Raw genomic sequence first — 22,123 nt, forward strand, 5'->3', positions numbered from 1 at the left:
TCACACTTCTACAACCCTGCCAGATGGCACTAATAATGTCAGCATAACACTCACCATGTTGCCACACACATTGTCTTCGATTAGGCCTGTTACAGAAGAAACACTATTCATCTATGAATAACACACTTCACTACTCTCTCAGCTTCTTTGGCTCACAGAAGATAGTGATTTAGTCTCCCAGCTGGCAATATTACACCTGAACAGCCTCTGAACGTGCAGTTGGTGATATATATATACTTTAGTGGTATTTCTTCTTAAAAATTTCTGGTACTATAGCCAGTGCAGTCCACAACCAGGTATGCAGATGGATTGTACAGATGTGTCAAATCTGGACTGTGGTGACCTTCTGCCCACAGGATGTGGCCTGTCCCTCGCAGAGCCATTTACAAGGTTTCTGTGGACTAGTCTGCTAATTGTTGAAGCAGAACATTTTGTTCTCCAGGTAAATTCTCTCATACACAGACCACCTTTGTTTATAACAATACCCACCATCATTACTCAAGCTAAGCATGGTCATGTTTCTTTCACTTATTAATAATATTGTAACACTATGGGGTTCACGTGGGCGCCCTCGCCACTGCCTCCCCCCCCCCATCGGGGACTCAAACCCAGGCCTCAGGCATCACTCAACAGGGACCCAGCCAAAGGGAAACCTCCCATCAGCCCGGCGGCTTCGGTCCCTGCTATTTACAGGGAAGGGCAGTGACGTCACCGATCTGGTAAGCCAGCTCTCTCAAGCAATGGAGGCCGTATGCGTTGCAATATTATTTTGAGTGACATTTTATACATTCGTGTATAAAATAATCTTGGCAATTTTAATACAATTTTTGCTCATCCCTGAAAACCTGGTGTTTTCATGAAACCATATGATTTGAGCTCACAGAACAATACTAAATCAGCAAACTATCTGTTCAATAATAACACATTTAAAATGCAAATAACATTACGTGTCAAACAGGTTATGGCATTTTTCATTGTACATCACTCTCATTTTGCACATTGCCTGTGGGTTAATTACTCAACTAATTTTGACCAATTTGGTAACTTTTGATCATTTTTTTTACTTTGTTAGCACTCTTTAAGGGTAAAATAAGGATAATAGTCTGCAAAATAGTAGTGTAGGACATTCCCATATATCTAAATGGCCTGTGCTCAATTTTGCTAGGTTTAAGCAGTCATGATAAATTGAAACTGAATAACAGTCACTTTAGCTTTCATCAGAACTGAACTGGTTGGAAGCAATGGAGGTATGCAGGGAAACAAATGTAGAAAGTATCCATGTTAACCGTAGAAATAGGTCTCTGTAAAGACAGGCTACAGAATCCAATTGCAAGGTCCAGGTGAAAGCGAGCAGAGAGGTGGGCCAGAGGATGTGCAGCACAGGCAGGCAGAGCAAACAAATGTGCTGTATATGCTTTCAGCAGCTGTGCAGCATGCTGAGTATGGGGGGAGATTCAAGTTTGTTTGTAAACATCCAGGCACAGGTCCGAAAAGGTCAGGCAGATACAGGGGGAATGCTTGTTTAGCATAGACAGGTGGGATCATCTGAGAAGCAATTCAGACTCTCAGGACAAAAACCCAAATGAAAGAGTTCCAAACAGAGGATGGGAAAGGCCTTAAATATACAACGCGGATGAGGTAATTATCTGCTAATTTGGAGCAGGAGGTACAGACAGCCGACCTGATCATGTTCTCACCGCAGCGGGAGGTGTTTGAGTTTGCTTGCGAATGCGGGCCAGTTGCCATGGTGACCGGGAGCTGTGAGCTAGAGCTCTCCTGGGTATTATACTCTCTGCATAAAAGACTGTATAAAAGTTAAGACCTCTGCTATGAGGGAAAATGTACTTCTGCAATAGTACAAGCAGGATGTGCATTATCACAAGGTATCGTCTTTGCTATTAGGAGTTTTAGTTTTAATTAAGAGGCACAGCTGAATGTCATTACCTACCAAAGAAATGGAGATCCTGAATGATAAAGTATACCTGATCCTCATGAACGCATGAAGCTATTGCTGTGAAGTCAGGTTAAATATAAAGATGACTTCAGACAGTGTAACAAAGATTTTTCCTCCGAAATTAAATATTTGGTTAGCAACTCAAGTTTGAAAACCTAAGCTACTTGTTTTTGACCAGCAGGCATAGAGACTTTGATCACTTCTCTGATGAAAATCCAGCTGGCACAGTGATATGTCTACCTAAGATAATGCATGTAGTTACACACCCAACTATATTATGGGATTTCACCTGGATATAAAGTGACAGAGTCCATGAAGATTAATAAGACTTTCTTTGTCATTGCATAGCTCTATTTAAATGCCATTTAATTATCTATAGTTATATTACATATATTTGCATGTTGGTTAAGATGTCTTGTTATAAGATTTGGCTTTCCTTGTGGTTTTACAACACTGATATCCGTTTAGGTATGGAAAGTCCTTTATTCTTATTTAAAAACTTTAACAAAGTTTTGTTAATAAAGCATTTACAGTAAAGTGAAAGAAAATGCATTGGGTTCACAACACTGCTGCTCTTTCTAGACTGGGACTAGGAGTGCTTATTTCATTCTCACATAAGTCACAGAAAAGTCTTGACTGTTTGCTAGTACAATCAAACTAAAGAAGGTATCATAAAAAAATCATACTCTCTTATCTCATGTGGTAACCACAGAGTTCATTTAAAATATTTCCTTATTGAATAGGCATAAAACATACATAAAATATTTATTTAGCCTTATCTACACTGCACTTGCCGTTATACTTATCCTTAAAAGTTTGTTTTTTAAACTTAAACCCTGTTTGGCTGAAATATTTGTGTCTTGTAAACACTATTTCCTAATACTCTAATATGCGTTTCAGTGTTTCATCATTCCCATCAAGCTCAACACTTAACTGAATCCACAGTTGAGCTAACAAGTTGCTCCTTTGCAGTTTTTTTTCCATTGAAAGGCTGGGAGTAGTACTCGTGAAACACAATAGTTAAAAAGGCAAAACCTCTGATATGTTGAGGTACTGAAACCAATCAAGTGAAACTCAACAGGAAAGAAAACCAGCAAATGTATGGATCCCAAAGTTTGAGAAACTACTCTTAAACAGCAAGAAGAGTTCAGTATTGTTAAAGAGAAGTTCAAGAAATATTTGAGGTCTATTTTTTGCTCAATTTTAAAGCTAGAACAGAAAGCAAACATCTTGTTGATCTGAAAAAGAAATAGATCTTACTTTTTGGAATTCATTGAATATTAAGTTACACCATTTCGCTTTGTTGAAATTTGGGAAACTATTTCTAGGGGAAAGAAGATATCTAAGACAATCAGAAAATAAGAAAAGAAAAATGCAATGCTGTTTGTTAAAAACTATATTAATGATGATGAACAGTAATGCTGAAAAGTAAGCAGTGAAGAGGCACAAACTGAACTCTTACACTGGACATTAATAAGAGACGCCACATATAAAAACTACAACGACAGAGAATAATGTTTTTCTTAATGGCCTAAAGGGCTCACCTGCATAGGCCCCGGTGCCACTTCCTCCAATTCACAGTTGTGGGGGAGCCAGAGCCTTTCCCAGAATGCAATGAGTGCAATGTGAGATACACCTTGGATGCGACACCACTCCATCACAGGGAAAACACTGCCGCACACATACAATCATACCCAGGGCCAATTTTCCTAGAAGCCAATATAGATACAAACTCAACACAAATAGCTACGGAAACTGAACCTAGGGCCCCTGTACTGCAAAGCAGAAATGCTCACCACTTCACCACCATGCTGCCCATAAGTGCATTGTCATATTATCTACTCGCATGTGCCCTGTAGAGCGGCTGAAGAGGGAAAGCCTGTTCCTACAGTTTGTGCTGTTGCGGATAACTGGGCTATCACAGTTTCAAAGGCAGGACAGGTTTTTGGAGACATAAAATGGACCACAGCAAGTGGTTACACTTGGAAGGCTTGGGGGGGCTTTGCTGTGCAAATCCAGCCTTAACGACCGCTTGCAAAAAAAACATTGATCGATAATGGACAATCACCCTTTTTTAAATGTTTGAATTGTGACAATAGTATTATTTACAGGTGGGTAGCTGCGTCAGCATGCGTAGGCTGTAAAGGAACAAGTAACAGGTTTATTACATGCTGAAAAGAAAAGAAAGAAAACACAAAGTTTTGGCCGTGGAGCCTTCTTCAGGCATGACAGCTCACACCATGACAGCATGGAATAAAACTATTACTTGGTAATATTTACAACACTGTTGTTAGAATTGCATTATTTGAAAGAGTTGTGTACATTGCTGTAATAAAGTTTATTTTCTTTAAAAACATTTACTTGACGTACAGACACATAATACAATTTGTTAGAAACCCAGAGCAACAAAATATTTAATAAGAGACCCTAACCTGCAACAGTAAAGAGTCTGCTATTCAGTTTACCATCTAGCTCTCTACAGTATGTCCTTTACAATGCTAACAATTATCAATTCTGTCATTCTGACTACCCCATCACTTCCTAAGGATCCAATTCATGCACATGATGCTTTGTCATCCTGAGAAACGTGCTTACTTTACACAACAGCAAATGTACAAAAGCTAGAAGATGAAGTGAGCTTTGTCCATTTCCTGTTTTCACTCCATTTTTGTGAATATCAACAAATGCAGATACAGTAAAAGTTTAGATACTGTCCCTTACATTTAAGTTATTACCCTCAGATTTTACACATCATTTTGTTTACACTTTTTATGCAGAAAGACAAAAAAGAAGCCACTCGAAGAGGAAAAATTGATCTTGCCTGGTTCGTATTAATTTGAAAATACAGCAGTTACCGCAAATGTTCATTATCTGTTTTAATTAACACAGTGCTCATTTGCTACTGGTAGGCAGTTCAAATGTACATTTTCAGTAATCTCATTTTTAATTTCCCTTCAGGCCTTTTTAACATTAAAATACATTTTTACGAAGAGTCTCATACGAAGAGAAAATATTACATATCTTTTCTGTGCAGAGCAACTAGAATAGATGTATTAATGTGTTATCTAAAATATAAATGATTCAAAGAAAGACCAAAGAGAAACCGCACAAGGGCCTACTCTAATAAAATTAAAGTCAGCAAAAGGAAATTTCTTAAACTTCCAAAATGTTAATATTTGACTTTTTTGCCTGTGTAAAAGCATGTACTGTGAATGAGTTACATGTGCATCTTTTTACAGAGACAGATGTGTCTATTATATTCTCTATTGTTATCCTTCTGCTTTGGCAGAGAAACCTTCAGTGTTGTTCAAATTAAACCAAATACTCCTGACAAAGAACCTGAAAATTAATCATTCGTGAGATTTATTACATTATTCTGAACAAGGAAGTGGATTTGCACACCATACAGTACATGAAGGAGACCTCAATGTTCCCATCATGATTCGCTCCCCAATGTGGATTAGAATGTGGACTTGTTTACTCATTTGAAAACAGGCAGAAAGTTTCTGAAATTTCGATACCATGATGTCAATGCGATGGCAGTATGGAGGTCAGAGCTGCTGCCTCAGAGCTCTTGGCTTTTAGGTGCAGTTATGGACTATAGTGCTTTCTGTGTGGAGATTGCATATTCTCCTTGTGTTCTTGTGGGTTTTTGCTAGGTGCTCTAGTTCACTATTACTTTCTAAAGATGTGCTGGCTGGGATAATAGGTGTCTTTAAATGATGCTTGAGTCTGTGTGCTCTGTGATGGACTGCCATTTCCTTTGCCTGTTATGTCGAATATGGGTTGTTTCAGCTTTTACCAGGAAGAAGCGGCTTTCTGATAATGGATGGATGCCCTTGCTTCTTGTAGGATTAATAAATACTGTAGAAGCTGCAAAGGTAATTCAAAACGATTTATATAGTATTCAAGATGAGGCAAATACTGTACTTTGCAGATGATGATGACAAGTGCAGAGTATGATATGTAGGTAGCAAAAAAGTACTTATGAAAATACTGAAGTGTTTCTGTTGACACATAATTTACATATTGTAGACAATGCAGTAATCAAGAGACAGAATGTTAAGTTATATAAGAGGAGTAGAGTGGTGACATGGAGGCTAAGGCTATCTGTGCCTGTGGCTGGAAGGTTGCTGGTTCAAATCCTGCAGCTAGCAGAGGAATCCTACTTGGTTGGGCCCCTGAGCAAGGCCCTTAACCCCAGCTGCTCCAGGGGTGCTGTATAAATGGCTGACCCTGCACTCTGACCCCAAGCTTCTCTCTCCCAGCCTGTGTGTCTCATGGAGAGCAAGCTGGGGTATGTGAAAAGACAAATTCCCTAATGCATGAAATTGTATATGGCTAATAAAGTAATGTAATCTCATTGTCACGATCGTTACTCCTCCTCTTAAGGGCGGACACAGGCGTTTGCCCGGCGCTTCTCATTGAATCCCGTTTCGTGAGAGCCCGGGGTCCTGCCGCGTCTGGCTCCGTTATGGATTTAGTTTCCTGTTCCTGATTCCTTGTTCTGCCGGTCCCGACCCGGTTCTGGTTTTTAATTACTTTGGATGGATACCCTGGTCTTGGACTTTGCCTCCCGTTTTGGACTTCCCTTTTGGATTTATGCTTGGATTGTTTGCCCCGGACTCACTTCCCCTGGACACCTACTCACCTCGGACACACCCCCCTGTCTCCTGACCGACTCCTGCATGATATTTTTCCCTATTGTTTCTTCACCTTTCGGATCGTGTTGTCCGCATAGGGCCCGGAAAAGAACTGTTCCTGACACTTATATGGTTAAAAACATTGTTTGAACACATTACAAAGAAATATTCACCATGTTACAAAAAATGCATTGATGCTTTGGAATAATTTCAGAAAAGAGCAGACTAAAACATCTCTTGGCCTAATGGAATCGCTGACAAACTGAAGGAACTGACCCTTTTTAGTCTTGAACAGAGAAGGCTACTAGGGGGACCTGATTCAAGTATTCCAGAAAGACAAACCCAGTGGGTTTCTTCTGAATTGAGATAAACTGGAGGACAAAAACTTAGATCAGGAGGGCCCCTCTTTACCCAAAGGGTTGTGGGAGTCTGGAACAAGCTACACAGCCAGGTTACTGAAGTAGATTATTTTTAAGAAGCAGCTGGATGTTATCCTCAGATAATTTAGTTAAAAGCAGCCAAATGATCTCTAGATAAACTTAATTGCCTCCTCTCCTTTTTTAAACCAGCCTTAGGTTCTTGTGGTATTATGTTGTCTTCCTGCCTGAATAGCACTCTTCAAAACTGGTTGTTATTATTATTACTTCTAGATACTGCTGCTGTTTTATTAGTGTAAGATGTATAAAAATTATTGGAATTTTGTTATACTAGAAAATGCTTGTCTGTTGAGGGTTAAAACGTATCATTTAAATAAGATTTCAGGACAAGACAATAAAAAGAAAGTATATTTTTGCCAGTAAATATTAAAAAAGTAATGCTTGTCTTCAAAATAGAATCAGTCTAGGACTTCTTAAAAGAAGCATATGGTTTTAATAAAACACTTGAGAGTAAAAATTCCTCTGGCCATCACGGAGTTACAGCTATTATCACAGTCCACAAGAGAATATGTAAGTGTTAGAGATGGAAGGTGTTGTGTATGCTAGTGAATCTAGCCATCGGGACACACACACAGCTTAACTACATTTAATTTTGACATAGTGTGTCCATGTTTTCTCTCATTTGAGGGCTGATACCCAACAGCTAAAACTATTAAAGCTGTGAAAATAATCACAGCGGGAGAACTACAAACTTGAAAGCAATTTCTGTGGTACAGTTTTTTCTGTCATATTATGACATTACAGAACATTAATTGAAATCTTGACCTCTGTTGCCTATAATGTAATGTGCAAGGTTATGACTTGGACTTAATACTCAAGAATGTCCTTCAGTATAAACACCAGGGTCATATGCTTAATAGCTTACACCAGAGTTTATTGATCTTAATGAGACTTAATAATCAACTCCAAGAACAGTCCATGCAAACTATTTTCCACTTCTTCCTCCTGCAAGATGAAAGAGCGACAATCTCCAACAGCTATCTGTATTCAGAGAAATTTTCCAGATCTACCTGAGGCTGTACATTTCAAGGTAAAAGGCTCATAAAATCTATAAAAAGTCAGAGTTCTCTTGCTTCTAGGTAAAACACTTCAAATAAAACTATTTAGATCTTGTGCATTTTCTAACTCCACTGTTGGAAGGCAGAAGCAGTAATTGCATTTAAGCCTTACAATCTCCCCTTTAAATGTCTGACTAGTACAAAAAAAATAAAAAAAATATCTCCTTAAATGCAAATAACCACTATAAAATGAGTATAAATTAAATGTAATTCTATATTATGGCAAAAACTAGATAAATCTAATATGTACAGTATATTCATATGTCTCATTTTCAGAATAAGTAGTATATTTTGCTTGAGACGTTTTTTATACATTTCACCTGTAATATAAACAATGTCTGATTTATTTTTGCTTTTAATTGCTTTAATTTGATTTGAGAATAATAGTTTAAGGCTAAGACTCTTAGAATTACATGTTTTAATTTAATCTATCATCAGGGGTCCGGGTTGGGCGGTGGGGGTAGTATGAGGGAGACTTAATGCCCGCACCATATTTCTAGTACTGTTTTGGCACTAACTGCTCAAGTCGCTCACAGAAAGAAAATTTTCCAGAAGCTAGAAAATGAAGATTGGGCAGGGCCTCTTCGCCTTAAGGTATCCGGTACAGTGAGCAAAGGAATGCTACTCTTAACATAAATTCCCTTAAAAAAAAGTTCCTGTCAAGCACTGACTCCGTCCGCCTGCTTCGGGTCAAGTTTAAGAAATCCTCTCCACTGTCATTAATATGTGAGTTACAACTCTGTTTTGTCTTAAGTTCTGAAAAATGTGAGCGATGTATTATTTGATTGACTTTCTCAAGATCATTTAGCTTTGCCGTAAATTTAAGGTCAAACTGCAACAGCGTCTTGGCTCAGAATCCACTGCAGTCATGTAATTTAGCATTGACCCGATTTTAACACTGTATTCTTATCTATGCAAATATGGGTTGATTATGGGTCTGGGCTGATATATTTAGCTGTTCTGGTTGAGGCAAGTGTTCCTTTGTTAACTGATCTGATATCGAAGGAGCTGGGAGAAGGGTATTGCCTTATTGTGGAAATATAAACGAGAATGAGGACTACTGCAGAGCTAAAGGGTTGGTTTATTTATTGGTTTGCCTTTAGATATCATGATTTAAAAATATAATTGAACAGTCTTAATTTGCAATCGTTTTTAATTCTCAACGTCACCATCTTTTTCAGTTGTTTTCTTTAACTTTGCTGCACAAAGTTAAACTAAATTTGAAAGGAAGTAAAAGTTCTTCATGGCATTTCCAAAGTGTCGAAACAAAGAATATAGAACAATCGGTGCCACGTCTTATCTGCGGGCGAAGTACTGAAGTGTGTCCTTTTACACTCTCCAGTTTTGTATATTTTGCATATTTTTCCTTTACCGAAAGAAGAGCGAAACTATACCTTTAGTGCTTTTTTTTCATATTTTCTTTGTAGGAATTTAACGGTTACATTAGAAACAGCTCAGCTAAATGTCTATTTGCTAAACTGTGGTAGATACCATTAGTATGATATTTTGTATCCGAAATGTATGAACTTTCGTAATAGTCTTTTTTTAAAACCGTAAATGGCTCATAAAAGTGCGGCCAAAGCAGGAATTGTATTTTACAGCTCATTCGATATTGTCTAGTGTAATCTATGAAACTCACTTTATATAATAATAGCTACCATGTGGAGAACTTCATTCGGTATTGTTTCAAGTGAAATAGTCAGTTGTAGAGATCTGCACAGTTATTTACCGTTTTGCATGGATTTACACGAATATTTACCGTTTTGCAGAAAATCATCAATATATTTATGTTTTATGGCGATGGCAGGATAACCTGTCACCATTAAATTAGCTACTGAAATCTGCTACTGAAAACGGTATGGATGAATTTAGTAACAACTATTTTTTTATCAGAGAAAAATATGTCGGAATTTAAAAAATTTACGGTTGAGCATTTCCGATGCATTTTAAAACCAGGTCATGTAAATGCAATTTTGTCACGGAGTCCCACTTAGCGGTTATTTTGTTAACTGCAGTCAGAGGAATTTTCGTCGTTGCGAAAATGCGAATCGCCTGAAGGGAGGTGGTAATAGTGTAGCCACAGTACTGTGTAGCTTTGTTTTTCCGGCAAAGTGACCTCAATCTCAAAACAATCTGAAAAGCAAAATAAACACTTTGTATTATCTGTGGAATATCAATCTATTTTCGTACAGGTGTGAGTAAAGGACATTTACATTTTAATGCAGAAAATTCATTCTCTTTCTCGTTAATAAATACTGTTGGATTTGAGTCGCTGTTGGAGGAGGTTGGAGGATGCATGTTTAAAGATGTTACTCAGGGTTGCTGCAGGCAGAAAACAATTTATGATTCATCTCGTCGGCTCGTGTCAAGTACTTCACAGCAGTTTTCCGAAACTGAATTGAAATTTAGTCAAAAACGTTTGTTGAAATTAAAATCCAGGCTGTATGAACACCAGTCCACCACAGTTTTCGCCTTTTTCATTTACAGAAGGCTTCCTTTATACATTGTAGGCTCAGTAATCTCTAACAGATTGAGATTAAATTTCTCAGGACAGATTGATATGTAATTCGGAAAACCGTTTTCTGTAACATTTTTCTAAGGGTTTGCCAAAGTTATCGTAGATTTGCTGTTCAATAATCTGGAGTGTTTTACATTCTACTTTTAAAACGATTGTCCAGTTTGTCGAGATTACTCAACATCATGTAGAGCTTGAAACCACGGGACATATGAAAACTAAGTTTATCTACAAAATAAAACTAGAATAACAGCTTGCGACGTAAAAAAACAATAAACTGCACTTCGTGTATTGTGTTTAGGGCACTTTAAAAAGAAAAGCGAAATTGTATGCAGAGAAAACAAGTTTGAGATTCTTCTGGTGCTGATTTTTAGACTGTCTGAAAACATCCCCAGAGACGTAAAGATTCAATGAGTTGTGTTTTACGTTTCGCAACATTAATCCGGACATTGCACATAATGTACCACTGCTGTACTTTACAAGAAGTCCTATTTGTTTGAATGTGTGTTGCGTTTCTTCTGTGACGCCAGACGGCTCCGGGTGGAGTTTTTAATGATTGATCTACTCAAGGCACCGAGTGTCTGACCGTTCCGACACGCCCCAGGAAATTCGTAGCTGCAAAATCATGTTACTTCTCAGTTCGCACCCACCTACTTCCCCTCCAAGTATAAATACCGTGCGGAAAAAAAGTCTCGGTTAGTTAGAGCACTTTACTGTGTGGTGGGAACAAGGGTCAGGTTCTTTGGAATACAAATACAGCCGCTTAAAGCACAGCAATGACAATCAAAACCGAATCAGCTGCTTTAACATACCCTAAAATGAGAGGTGTGGTTGCAATACTTATTGGTAAGTGTTTTGACATAGGAAATGAATTATAATGTAAAAGTCCAATAAGGTGTGCAAAGAAAGTTTATCTGATATGCGTTTATGTTTCTTTTTTTTTGCAGCATTTATGAAACAAAGGAGAATGGGACTCAATGACTTCATTCAGAAGCTCGCTACTAACTCTTACGCCTGCAAGCAGTGAGTTTTTTTTTCTTGTTCAGCACAAGTGCTTAAGATAAAATGATCCGTTGCTCTTTAGCGCAGCAAGCCGCTGATGGTTTGACGGTTGCTGGAAGATTTTAGCTACTTAAAGCACTTTTTAACAGTGCGATACTGCAAAGTGGGAGAACATGCAGGACGCTACAGGTGGTCTAGGTGTGAACTGAAGTTTGAAATGGGAGAATTACAGGATGTACTGGTTTATCTCCGCGTGTTTCTGTATACATGTTTAAAGACTGGAGTGATAGTATTGTGAACTTTCCAGTAGTTGTAAGTTTCTGTATTTTTAAGGTATTGGGATCTCTTTATGTTTAGGAGCTGTGTGCATTGCCTAGTTTTATCGGCTTTGGCCTGAAGGGGAGAAGCTAACTTTTATTTGTTTTTTTTTTTCTTGTAGCCCCGAGGTCCAGTCAATCCTTAATCTGAACCAACCTCAAGAACCTGAACTCATGAACACCAACCCTTCCCCTCCTGTAAGTCATTTTCTTTTGGAACTGAGCCTCTGAATGTATTTTAGTGATAATTGCATGTTTCACTCATTGTCTTGCTTTCTGATTTGCAGCCCAGCCCATCCCAGCAAATTAACCTTGGGCCATCTTCTAACCCTCACGCCAAACCCTCCGACTTCAACTTCTTAAAGGTCATTGGAAAGGGCAGCTTTGGCAAGGTTCTCTTAGCAAGGCACCACAGCGACGACCAGTTCTATGCAGTGAAGGTTTTGCAGAAGAAGGCGATCTTGAAGAAGAAGGAGGTAAATTGCAGAAAATGCACCTGGATGCTTTGAAAGGTGTTTGTGAAGTTGTATTTTTGTTGCAGATCCCTACATAACTGCTTGCTTCTGTTTCTTGCAGGAGAAACACATAATGTCGGAGCGGAATGTCCTTTTAAAGAATGTGAAACACCCTTTCCTGGTTGGGCTCCACTATTCCTTCCAGACGGCTGACAAGCTTTACTTTGTCTTGGACTATATTAACGGAGGAGAGGTAAGACATAACAGGTCACAGGACGGGAAATCCTTTCATGTCCAACTGTAGTGCGGCAGCTGTACTTTTTTTTGTTCTTAAAAAAGAAACTTCAGGATATTGGATGAAAGAGGGAGACAGACTAGAATGCGGACCCTTCTCTTGCCTGCCAAAATTGGGGAAGGAAAAAAAATAGTGGAGCAGTGGGTTATTTCCTGCGATTGTTTCAGCAGTTTAGACTTGATGTTGCTCCTTATTTATATTGGTATCCAGGACTTGGCACAGAATCTTTAAAAAAAAAACTCTTTTTTCACAGCTGTTTTATCACCTCCAAAGAGAACGCTGCTTCCTTGAGCCCAGAGCACGGTTTTATGCTGCAGAGATTGCAAGTGCACTGGGATACCTGCATTCTTTGAACATTGTTTATAGGTGAGTTTGCAACCCCCCCAAAAAAATAAATAAACTGCACGGCAGGTCGAAGGAGGCTTTCTTCACTTCACTTGGAAGTAGCATCTGGCCCAAAGAATTAAAAATAGCGAGAACTATACATAGCCAAAACACATCTACAACTTGAAGTGTGGGGTAGCAGTTAGGGCTTCTGCATTTATAGTTAGCCGGCATGGTCTCAACTTTTAGATGCAGACTTCTGCTATACAAATTTTAATCTTTTCAGTTTCTGAGAAGGCATGTGGTTTTTAACTTGGTCCTTTAAAAGATTTAGACATTATTTATTCCAATGTATGTAATTTTGTTCTGTTACTTGTCAACTGAGAAGCAGCAGGAGATGATGGATGTTTTTTGCATTTGTAGTTTCTATTTCTCATGAGTCTTTCACCCCTTTTGTAGAGATCTGAAGCCAGAAAACATCTTGCTGGATTCTCAGGGACACATTGTGTTGACTGATTTTGGACTGTGCAAAGAGAACATTGAGCCCAATGGCACCACTTCCACCTTCTGTGGCACACCAGAGGTATGCAAGCTTTTTTCTGCAGTTAAACGCAGGGATTGCTGCAAGATTAAAACACACATTTAAGTTTCACAGAATTCGAGAGGAGAGACTCCTGTATACGTCTGGTGGTCTTCAAACCAAAACTTACAAATCCATGTGTTCTTTTGCAGTACTTGGCTCCTGAAGTTTTGCACAAACAACCATATGACAGAACAGTTGACTGGTGGTGCTTAGGAGCTGTGCTGTATGAGATGCTGTATGGACTGGTAAGTAAAACAGTGTAATTGATTGTGATTGATCTTCTTGTTCCTACACTATCTGTAAATTGGGGGTAAAATTTTTTAAATAGTGTACTTGTATGCAAATTTCTAAACATCCTTTAAGAAACACATAATGGCATGGAGTTTAAATTTACTGCAAAGACATTAATTTGATGAGTGTTTTATATTTTACTTATCTCTGCATGCACTGTAGACTGAAAGTGTAAAGGGTCTGTTTTGTTTTGATTTGCAGCCACCTTTCTACAGCCGGAACACTGCAGAAATGTACGACAATATCTTGAACAAGCCTCTGCAGTTGAAACCCAACATCTCAAACTCTGCAAGGCACCTCTTGGAGGGTCTGCTGCAGAAGGACCGAACCAAGAGACTGGGCTGCAAAGATGACTTTGTAAGTAACACCATGACCACCATTGCTGTGTCATTCAAACATCTTTATGCAGGACCTTGCAGCAGGGTGCCCTACAGTGTGTAGAAAGATTACATTGTCAGGACATATTTAACTAATTCATGCTACCTGATAAAAGGTAGGATAATGTGCAAAGTAATTACCTGGCTGAAATTGCAACAAATTTTGTGCAAAGATCAGTAAAAAGAACCCCTGGATACAAAAACATTAGGAGTATTGCTGCTGGTCAGTGTTCTAGGTTTACAATAAGTGCAGTTTGCAGACTAATCTAAATGGTCTCTGTCATTCAGGGCTATTGTTTATCATGGCATTTGTAATAAATGTGCCCTCTTCCTTTCTTCTGTTTTAGATCGAAATCAAGAACCATGTATTCTTCTCTCCTATCAACTGGGATGACCTGAATGCAAAAAGACTCACCCCTCCTTTTAACCCAAACGTGGTAAGTTTGATTCATAAAACTAGGTTGGGTTTGCCATGTTCAAGGTTCTACACGAAAGTTGGAGAGAAGGCAAACAATTATTGGGGTGGAGTGTGGTTATGGGTGTCCCAACATTCTGCACTTTTGCACCTCTTCCTCCTCCTCATCACTACCTTGGCAGCAGCACCTTGACTATTTCCGCTTTGGTTGTGTGGTAGAGCTTCGATTAGCCTCATCCGCCTGGTCGTGCTGTTATTCTCTCAGCAGTGTGAATCTGTGACAGATTTGTATCTAGCTATTGTTTGAAGCCACTGAACGGTTAAATTCAATAAATATTAACCCATTAAGTTAATCTTTAATAAGAGAAAGGAAACAGCCCTAGCTGAGCAGTACAATTAAGATTTCTTAATGCAAGACTATCTTTGCCACTTGATTCAATTTGGTCAGTTTTAATAAGAAAAAGCATTAAGTTTGTACACATTTTAGAAAACGGGGAATTCCTGGTAGTATATGCAGTAGCATTCCTGTGATCTGTTATCTGGATTGACTTGAAAGTTAAGTACTTTTAATTTCTGTTGTTACAGACTGGCCCAAATGATCTACGGCACTTTGATCCAGAGTTTACGGACGAGCCGGTCCCAAGTTCCATCGGGTGCTCTCCAGACAGCGCTCTGATTACAGCAAGCATCAAGGAGGCTGCTGAAGCTTTTCTGGGATTTTCTTATGCTCCATCTATGGACTCTTACTTGTAAGGACTTGCCATAGACTGACGGATCTTACAACGGACCCTGCAGCAGGGTGAAATATTTGCACATCGATCAAGGCAGCTTTGTGGCCTGTAACTTGTACAAGTGGTCCAAGCTGAGTGGGAAGTTTTCAGTTATGTTCTTCTCATTTCCTGAGATCTGGTGCTGTCTTCTGGGCGTTTTTTTTTCTTCGCGGCGGAACTGCAGCAATATCAAATGTTCCAAGACATTTTTTTTTGTTGGAGGACCTTGAATGTTTTGCTAGGTGCCTTTTCCCTCTTGATAAGGTCTTATCTGGAGCTCTTGGGCTACAGTGTGAACAGAAGTATGAGGGAGGTTTTAGTTGGCCATGAGTTTTCTGGCCTTGGCATCGGATGGTGTTTGACACACTACAATGGGGGGCATTGCCTGCGTCTTCCACATGTGGGAGATGGCAAATTTGCTGTACAGTCCTGAATTGTATTTGTTCGGGCATTGGTTTTTATTATTATCCTTTTTTTAAGAATTGCAAATCTACAATTGCTTGAACTAAAGCATTGCTGCTATGATGTGAATATGTACCTGGACCAAAAAAATTCTAACAAATGCCCTGTCCGTAGAGTCAATCTCATCCAGTCTTCCATTTCCTTTTGGACGTGTTGTAAAGGTGGGCACTAAGGTTGTCTAGCCCTGGCATTCCATTAACATTGTTGTATTTAAATTCATTTGTACATTTCAGTCACTGTACAAGTTTTAATGTATTTAAAATGAAAATGTATGCTTACATATGAATAACTGTTCATATTAAATGTACTGTAATTTTATTTTTTTAAAATGTATTTGTGACTTTGGTTTGCAATAAACATTGATGTCTTATTTTTGTTCTCACTTTTGGAGGTCATTTTGCATAGGTACAGAAATGACATTCTGGCATTTTTAACTAAAGTCTGTTAAATATTTTACTCTTTTGCAACATGTGAAAAGGCAGTTCTCAGAATAACCTATCAATCCCTGGAACTGTGGTAGTTTAACTCATACATGTTTCTTACAATTGTCTTGGTAATAAGACGGAACTTTAGCAAGTGAGTTCTGTGCTTAATTTCTTCAGTATATTACGCAATATATGACTAGAAAACGATCCTCAAGGTCAGTCAGTTTCTTTGAGTAATAAATTGGGAAAACTTTGAAAGATTCTGCAGAAATGGATGAACAAATTTGCTTGTGTGGGCCGTTTTTAGCAGAAAAACTTAGGGGCCGAGAAGAGTTTATCCTTATCATAGATTTTGACATTGAAATGTGAGTCCTAAAATACTGATGTAAAAACTAGTCTGAGCAAGAATTGGGAACAACTATTCAACTAACGTTGGGAATGCTTCGTGGTCTTGAAACTGCCTTGAAGTGTTAGGGGTGACATGAGTCACTATATTATATGCACAGTCAAACTAAAAAATATATTCTGCTTTCAAGTGCCTGACTGACATTTTCTCATTTACAGCACTTAAGGGTAGTTCTTATTCTGAAACCTGAAATGTCTGCGCTTAATGTGTAAGAACTCTTGGATTTTCTTTTAGAATCAAAATGGATTTATAAGAATCTGTAATTTCCCAGATTCTTTTCTCCGTTCACATTTGATTGACAAATATGAAGGAAGAAGTTTTCTTTTAAGGAGAAATATGACATTATCATCCCTCCATTTTCAAACTGCTTCACCCAATTTAGGGTCATGAGGGAGCTGGCAACTATCTGAGCAAGCAACAGGCACAAGGCAGGGTACACCCTGGATGGGACACCAGTTCATTGCAGGGCATACACTGACAAACGCACATATTCACACCAGGACCAATTTTCCCAGAAGCCAGTAGACTTACCAGTATGTCTTTGGACTGGGAGGAAACCGGAGCACCCAAAGGAAACCCATGTGAACGTGAGGAGACCATGCAAACTTCACACAGATAGCCCCCCTGGTCCAGAACCAAACCCAGGGCTACAGTGCTGCAAGACAGTACTGCTAATCAGGGCGCCGCTGTGCCACCCCAACATATAACAATTACTGTTAATTTTATTGAACAGTACTACAGTTTGAAAACAATATTTGACAGTCCATACTGAAAATTTACTCTTTATTTTGTCAACTGTTAAAGCACTCAGACATGTCTCCAATTGGAGAGCGTCTAAAAGAATGTCTCTTTGAAGGAACTCACATTTCTACTTCTGACTTTGTGACTGAACTGAGAGAGAGCTATAGTGTGTATGTTTCTGATAAGTTTATACTGTATAAACCTATATAAGTATTTGCCAAAAAATTAACAACTTGCATAGAAAACTTTAATGATAAGATTTAAGTCAGAATAATGCAGTTCCAAAAGATCACATTTTTTACATAGGATTTAATTTAAACTGTTTAAAATATTTACAAAATGGGTTAAAACTTAGATAGCCCTTATATTCCCAGCAGGTGCATCACTGTTCTTACTGTTACTAATAATGCCCTTGTTGTTGACATCATATTGATAATGATAAAAACAGGTAACATCCATTCCTACCCGCTACAATCAATCAGGAAGAGGCTCTGTTTTTTTTACATAGTTTTATATTATAGGTCTTTTGATCATGCTGTACTGCACCAACCTGGTTTCCTAGAGCCCCAATTCCACAGGTTTTATGGCTAGCCATTAAATCAAATCAAAATCTACAGTCCTGTAACAAATTTGACTGTGATAAGTAAAACAAGTGATTTCTTTTTATCTTAAACTGAGGCTCTGTCAGTCCTGAACGCCCAGAGTTCTCCCTGTGACCAGTGTCACAAGGGGCCAGAGTGACTCCTTTTCTTGCAGGCCTGTTCAGTGTGACTACTGCAAAGAGCAGATTACACAGGACTGTGACACACTCTGGTGGACAAAATTATACAGGGACACAGACGTGCTAGAAATATTCTCTGTGCCACAACAGAGTCCTTCATTTTAGTCCCTTGATAAAAAGCATACATATTGTAATTAGCAATAATAAAAATGATTTTTGTATATATATATAAAACTTCCATCCACTTTCTAAACACTTTATCCAATACAGGATCTTGGGGTATCCATCTCCCATCCCAGCAAGCAATGGGCATCAGGCAGGATACATCCTGGATGGAACACCAGAAACAAACATGGTCACACTTACAACAGGGCCTGTATATAAATATAACAAAAGGATAAATCATGTTTTTATGCTGGTGATGGTTTTGTTTTTATTCACTTTGAAATGTTTCTTCATAACAGAACCAAAGGCATACATTTAATGAGATTTTGTTTTCCATGATTACGTCTGCTCAGTGTATTGGAAAATGTAATATGTGTCGGGTACATTTAAAATTAGATAGACCTCCACAACAACAACCTTCCCAGCCTGTGTAACTGAATTTAGTATGTTTCATTTCATTTATCTTGATTAGAATCGAAAAGTGACTCATCATGTGCATGAACATCTTAATTAACATTCAGAATATTACTGTTTTATTCACTTTAAAGTGGTGTATATTTCTCTGATTGATTCTGATTCCAATTACTTTATCTGAGCCATTTTTTCTTACAATACAGAACATTAAATGACCTTTTCTTAAACAGCAATATATGTGCACACAAATATTCAAAGTTTGTCTTGGCCTTCATGATTGTCAAATGCATCATGGTACTGCTGTCATGTTTTGAGTGGCAGACCTGAATAACATCATCTGGGATTTATACACCCACCTGTGCCTCAGGCAAGCTACAGACTAAAAGACTACAAGACTACAGCAAGAGGGTTTTGACAGTGGGCCTTGGGGAAAACTCAATTTTCTGCTCTACAGATGGCAATATTCCAGCCTATAAGCAAACAGAAGTTAAGTGTTATTATTTTGTGCAGTGTTCATTTTCCTATTGCCTGTAGGAATGAAAAGAAAGTTTAGTCATTCACACTAGTAATTCTGTCCTTTCTTTTGAACCTAGACAACATATATCAGTCCTAAATTAATCTTTTAAGAGTAAAGTATCCTAAATGATCAATCAAATACTAATTTCTTGCAAAATTTCTCTAACACCAGGAAAAACAATATCTCTGAAATGTTCAGGGATAAAATATTGACAGCCGAAAGACAGTCACTGTGGGTGAAAGAGATTCTGAGGTGGAAAGAGAATGGTGGGTTGTTTTTGCCCCGCTAGATGTGAGAGAAGATACAACCGTTGCATTGTTTAAGCCAGTCTGTGAGATGGTGGACATGCAATAACCTAGGGACCGATTAATTCAACACAAAATCGCCTCTGGTGTGCGGTGGTTAGCATTGCTGGTGCCCTGAGTTCAGTTCTGGAACTGAGCTGTCTGTGTGGAGTTTGTATGTTTTCCCCTTGTTCATGGGGGTTTTCACCAGGCACTCCAGGTTCTTCCCACAATCCAAAGACATACTGGTAGGTTAATTGGCTTCCAAGAACGTTTTCCTGGTTTGAGTGTTTGTGTTTGTGTGTACTTTGGGACGGACTGGTATACTGTCCAGGCCTTGTGCTTGTTGTTCACCGGGATAGGCTTAGGCTCCCCTGCGACCCAGAGTTGGAAGAAAGGCACTAGAAAATGAATATATAGATGATGAAGATGATGATGGTGATTATTATTATTGTTGTTGTTGTTGTTGTTGTTGTTGTTGTTGTTGTTGTTATCGTTATTATTAACAATCATCATCATCATCATCTATTTCATTCGATTTGGATAACTGTGATTCTGGGCAAAGCCACTTATATTAGCACCCATTTATAAAACTGGGCATTTTAATGAAACCATTTGCTCAAAGGCACAACAGCAGTTCCCTCTTTGAACTCCCAAATGTCCACTTCTGAGACAAGAGTCCTAATCACACCTCCAGACTGGCACCTTCAGTAATATCCATGTCAGGGTTTCAAAGAATGGTGAATTAACTGTAATGTTTTCCGTATGACAATGTGTGGTGTTTCTTGATGAAATCTTGAGTTTGTAATGTGCTTATGCATACACTAAAGTCATTAGACCTGACTGTTGAATTTCTTTGGTTCAACAGCATAATGCATATAGTTCATATACTGTAGTTAAATATGAACATTTCAAAAATATTTTTATGACATTTATGAATGTCAGAGAACAATGCAAAGTACCATCTTTAGTAGAACAGAAATTTAATTTATTTTACAACTGACGGCTACTTGCAAGGGTGACACAGTAGCACAGTAGCAGTAAGCGTTGCTGCCTCGCAGTGCTGGGGTCCAAGTTCCACTTGCTGGGGTGCTATCTTTGTGGCGGTTGTATGTTCTCCCATGCTGGGAGGTTAATTGGTTTCTGTTAAACTGGCCCTGGTGTGAGTGTGTTCTAGTTTCTGTCTGTGTGCCCTGCAATGGACTAGTGCCCCATCCAGGATGTATCCTCTCTTGAGCCCAGTTCTTCTCAAGCTAGACTCTGGGTCACCATGATTGTATTTGATTATTGTCTTGGATAAGCAATTACTGAAAGCAATATGATGTGATCTTTAAAGCCTAGTTATACGTGAACTTTAAAAGCTTTAAAACACGTATTGTCCGCCACAAGGGGGAGCACTGTAAGCACAATACTAGACTGCCGCAAGCAATGTGCAAAATAAGTGCTTTGTTTCTTATTAAAAGCATTTGGATTCAACAAGAAGACTGATTAAATACATATCTGCTTTAGCATTAAGTCCTTCCCTGTACTGTATGTAGTTCTTCTTTAAAAGTGCAATATAACAATATTGCAATATTGTAAGCAATTATCCTTCCTGCATAGATTCTCTATTGAGAATACATTATTTGAAATAAAAAATAATTTCATTAGACAGCACCTTTAATGTCTACCATGGTACATTTTGTATCACACTCACATCTTTTCACATAAGATGAAAGTGGTATCACTTCATTATCACAATACTGATGTGTCTCCCTGAACATTTCTTTTTGTTTTTTAAATTTAATAAAACAAATGTACAGGTTTTATACAGTACATCCCCCCAGTTGTGTGCCCTGCTATAATAAATATCCACAATTACTCCAATAGTCCAATTTAAATATTTGAAGTTGGTGATTTAGTGATTGCATCCAATGCTCTATTGAGTGATGCATGTGTTTGAGTCATCTTGGCACTTTGATTTAGAGAAAGCTGGAGAGAAAACACCAACCATACTAGCAGTTATAGCAGGTGATCAAGGACAAAATGCTGGCCCCGTATCCTCATTGTGTCAGCAACAACAGTGAATATGAATAAGCAGAAATGCAGAAATGCAACTCCTACACTCTGACTGCACTGCAGAATTGGAGCTACATCTATCAAGCACTTGTTTTATGTTTCTGGCAATCCTGAGTGACTGACTCTTCCTCTGAAGCTGATCAGCACATAAAAATAAATTGAAAGGGAACAAAAACCACACCAACGACAGCGATAAAAAGCCTTACAGTCCCAGTGTAGTCCCTGGTAGTCACTTGAGTAGCATGAACAGAAATGGCAGACATTAATAATAATTTCTTTCTTTTTCAGTTTGTTGGAGCACATTCAACATTCAGGAAATGATTGTACAGATCTTGACTTTTCAAACAATCAAGTCGGAGTGATGCAAATAGAGGTGAGAGAAACATCAGGGAACAGTGATCACAATATGATTTGCTTTGAAGATTACATTTTAAGGAAAGCAGATTTAGAATAAATGAGTCAGAGCACAGATGAGAAAGGATACAAGAAAAGCC

General features: G+C 38.4%; 1 protein-coding gene across 4 annotated transcripts in view; it reads left to right on the forward strand.

Moving 5' to 3' along the window:
- Nucleotides 1-16,268, forward strand: part of sgk1 (serum/glucocorticoid regulated kinase 1) — a 61,099-nt gene extending 44,831 nt beyond the window's left edge. The window contains exons 1-11 of one of the 4 annotated variants that reach the window (XM_088625290.1): nt 8,676-8,818; nt 11,555-11,630; nt 12,049-12,124; nt 12,214-12,402; nt 12,503-12,634; nt 12,930-13,042; nt 13,460-13,583; nt 13,733-13,828; nt 14,076-14,231; nt 14,599-14,688; nt 15,252-16,268. In XM_088625290.1, coding sequence (XP_088481416.1) covers nt 11,560-11,630; nt 12,049-12,124; nt 12,214-12,402; nt 12,503-12,634; nt 12,930-13,042; nt 13,460-13,583; nt 13,733-13,828; nt 14,076-14,231; nt 14,599-14,688; nt 15,252-15,419 — 1,215 coding nt within the window. In that variant the 5' untranslated portion in view covers nt 8,676-8,818; nt 11,555-11,559 and the 3' untranslated portion in view covers nt 15,420-16,268. Of the gene's footprint in view, nt 1-8,675; nt 8,819-9,028; nt 9,168-11,188; nt 11,454-11,554; nt 11,631-12,048; nt 12,125-12,213; nt 12,403-12,502; nt 12,635-12,929; nt 13,043-13,459; nt 13,584-13,732; nt 13,829-14,075; nt 14,232-14,598; nt 14,689-15,251 lie in introns of those variants that run through there. The other 3 variants (XM_088625289.1, XM_088625288.1, XM_088625287.1) reach the window with 3 other exon arrangements.
- The last annotated feature ends 5,855 nt before the right edge of the window (nt 16,269-22,123 follow it).

The sequence above is a fragment of the Lepisosteus platostomus genome, chromosome 3 (assembly GCF_059453375.1).
Source record: "Lepisosteus platostomus isolate fLepPlt1 chromosome 3, fLepPlt1.hap1, whole genome shotgun sequence".
In the NCBI taxonomy this organism is placed as follows: domain Eukaryota; kingdom Metazoa; phylum Chordata; class Actinopteri; order Semionotiformes; family Lepisosteidae; genus Lepisosteus; species Lepisosteus platostomus.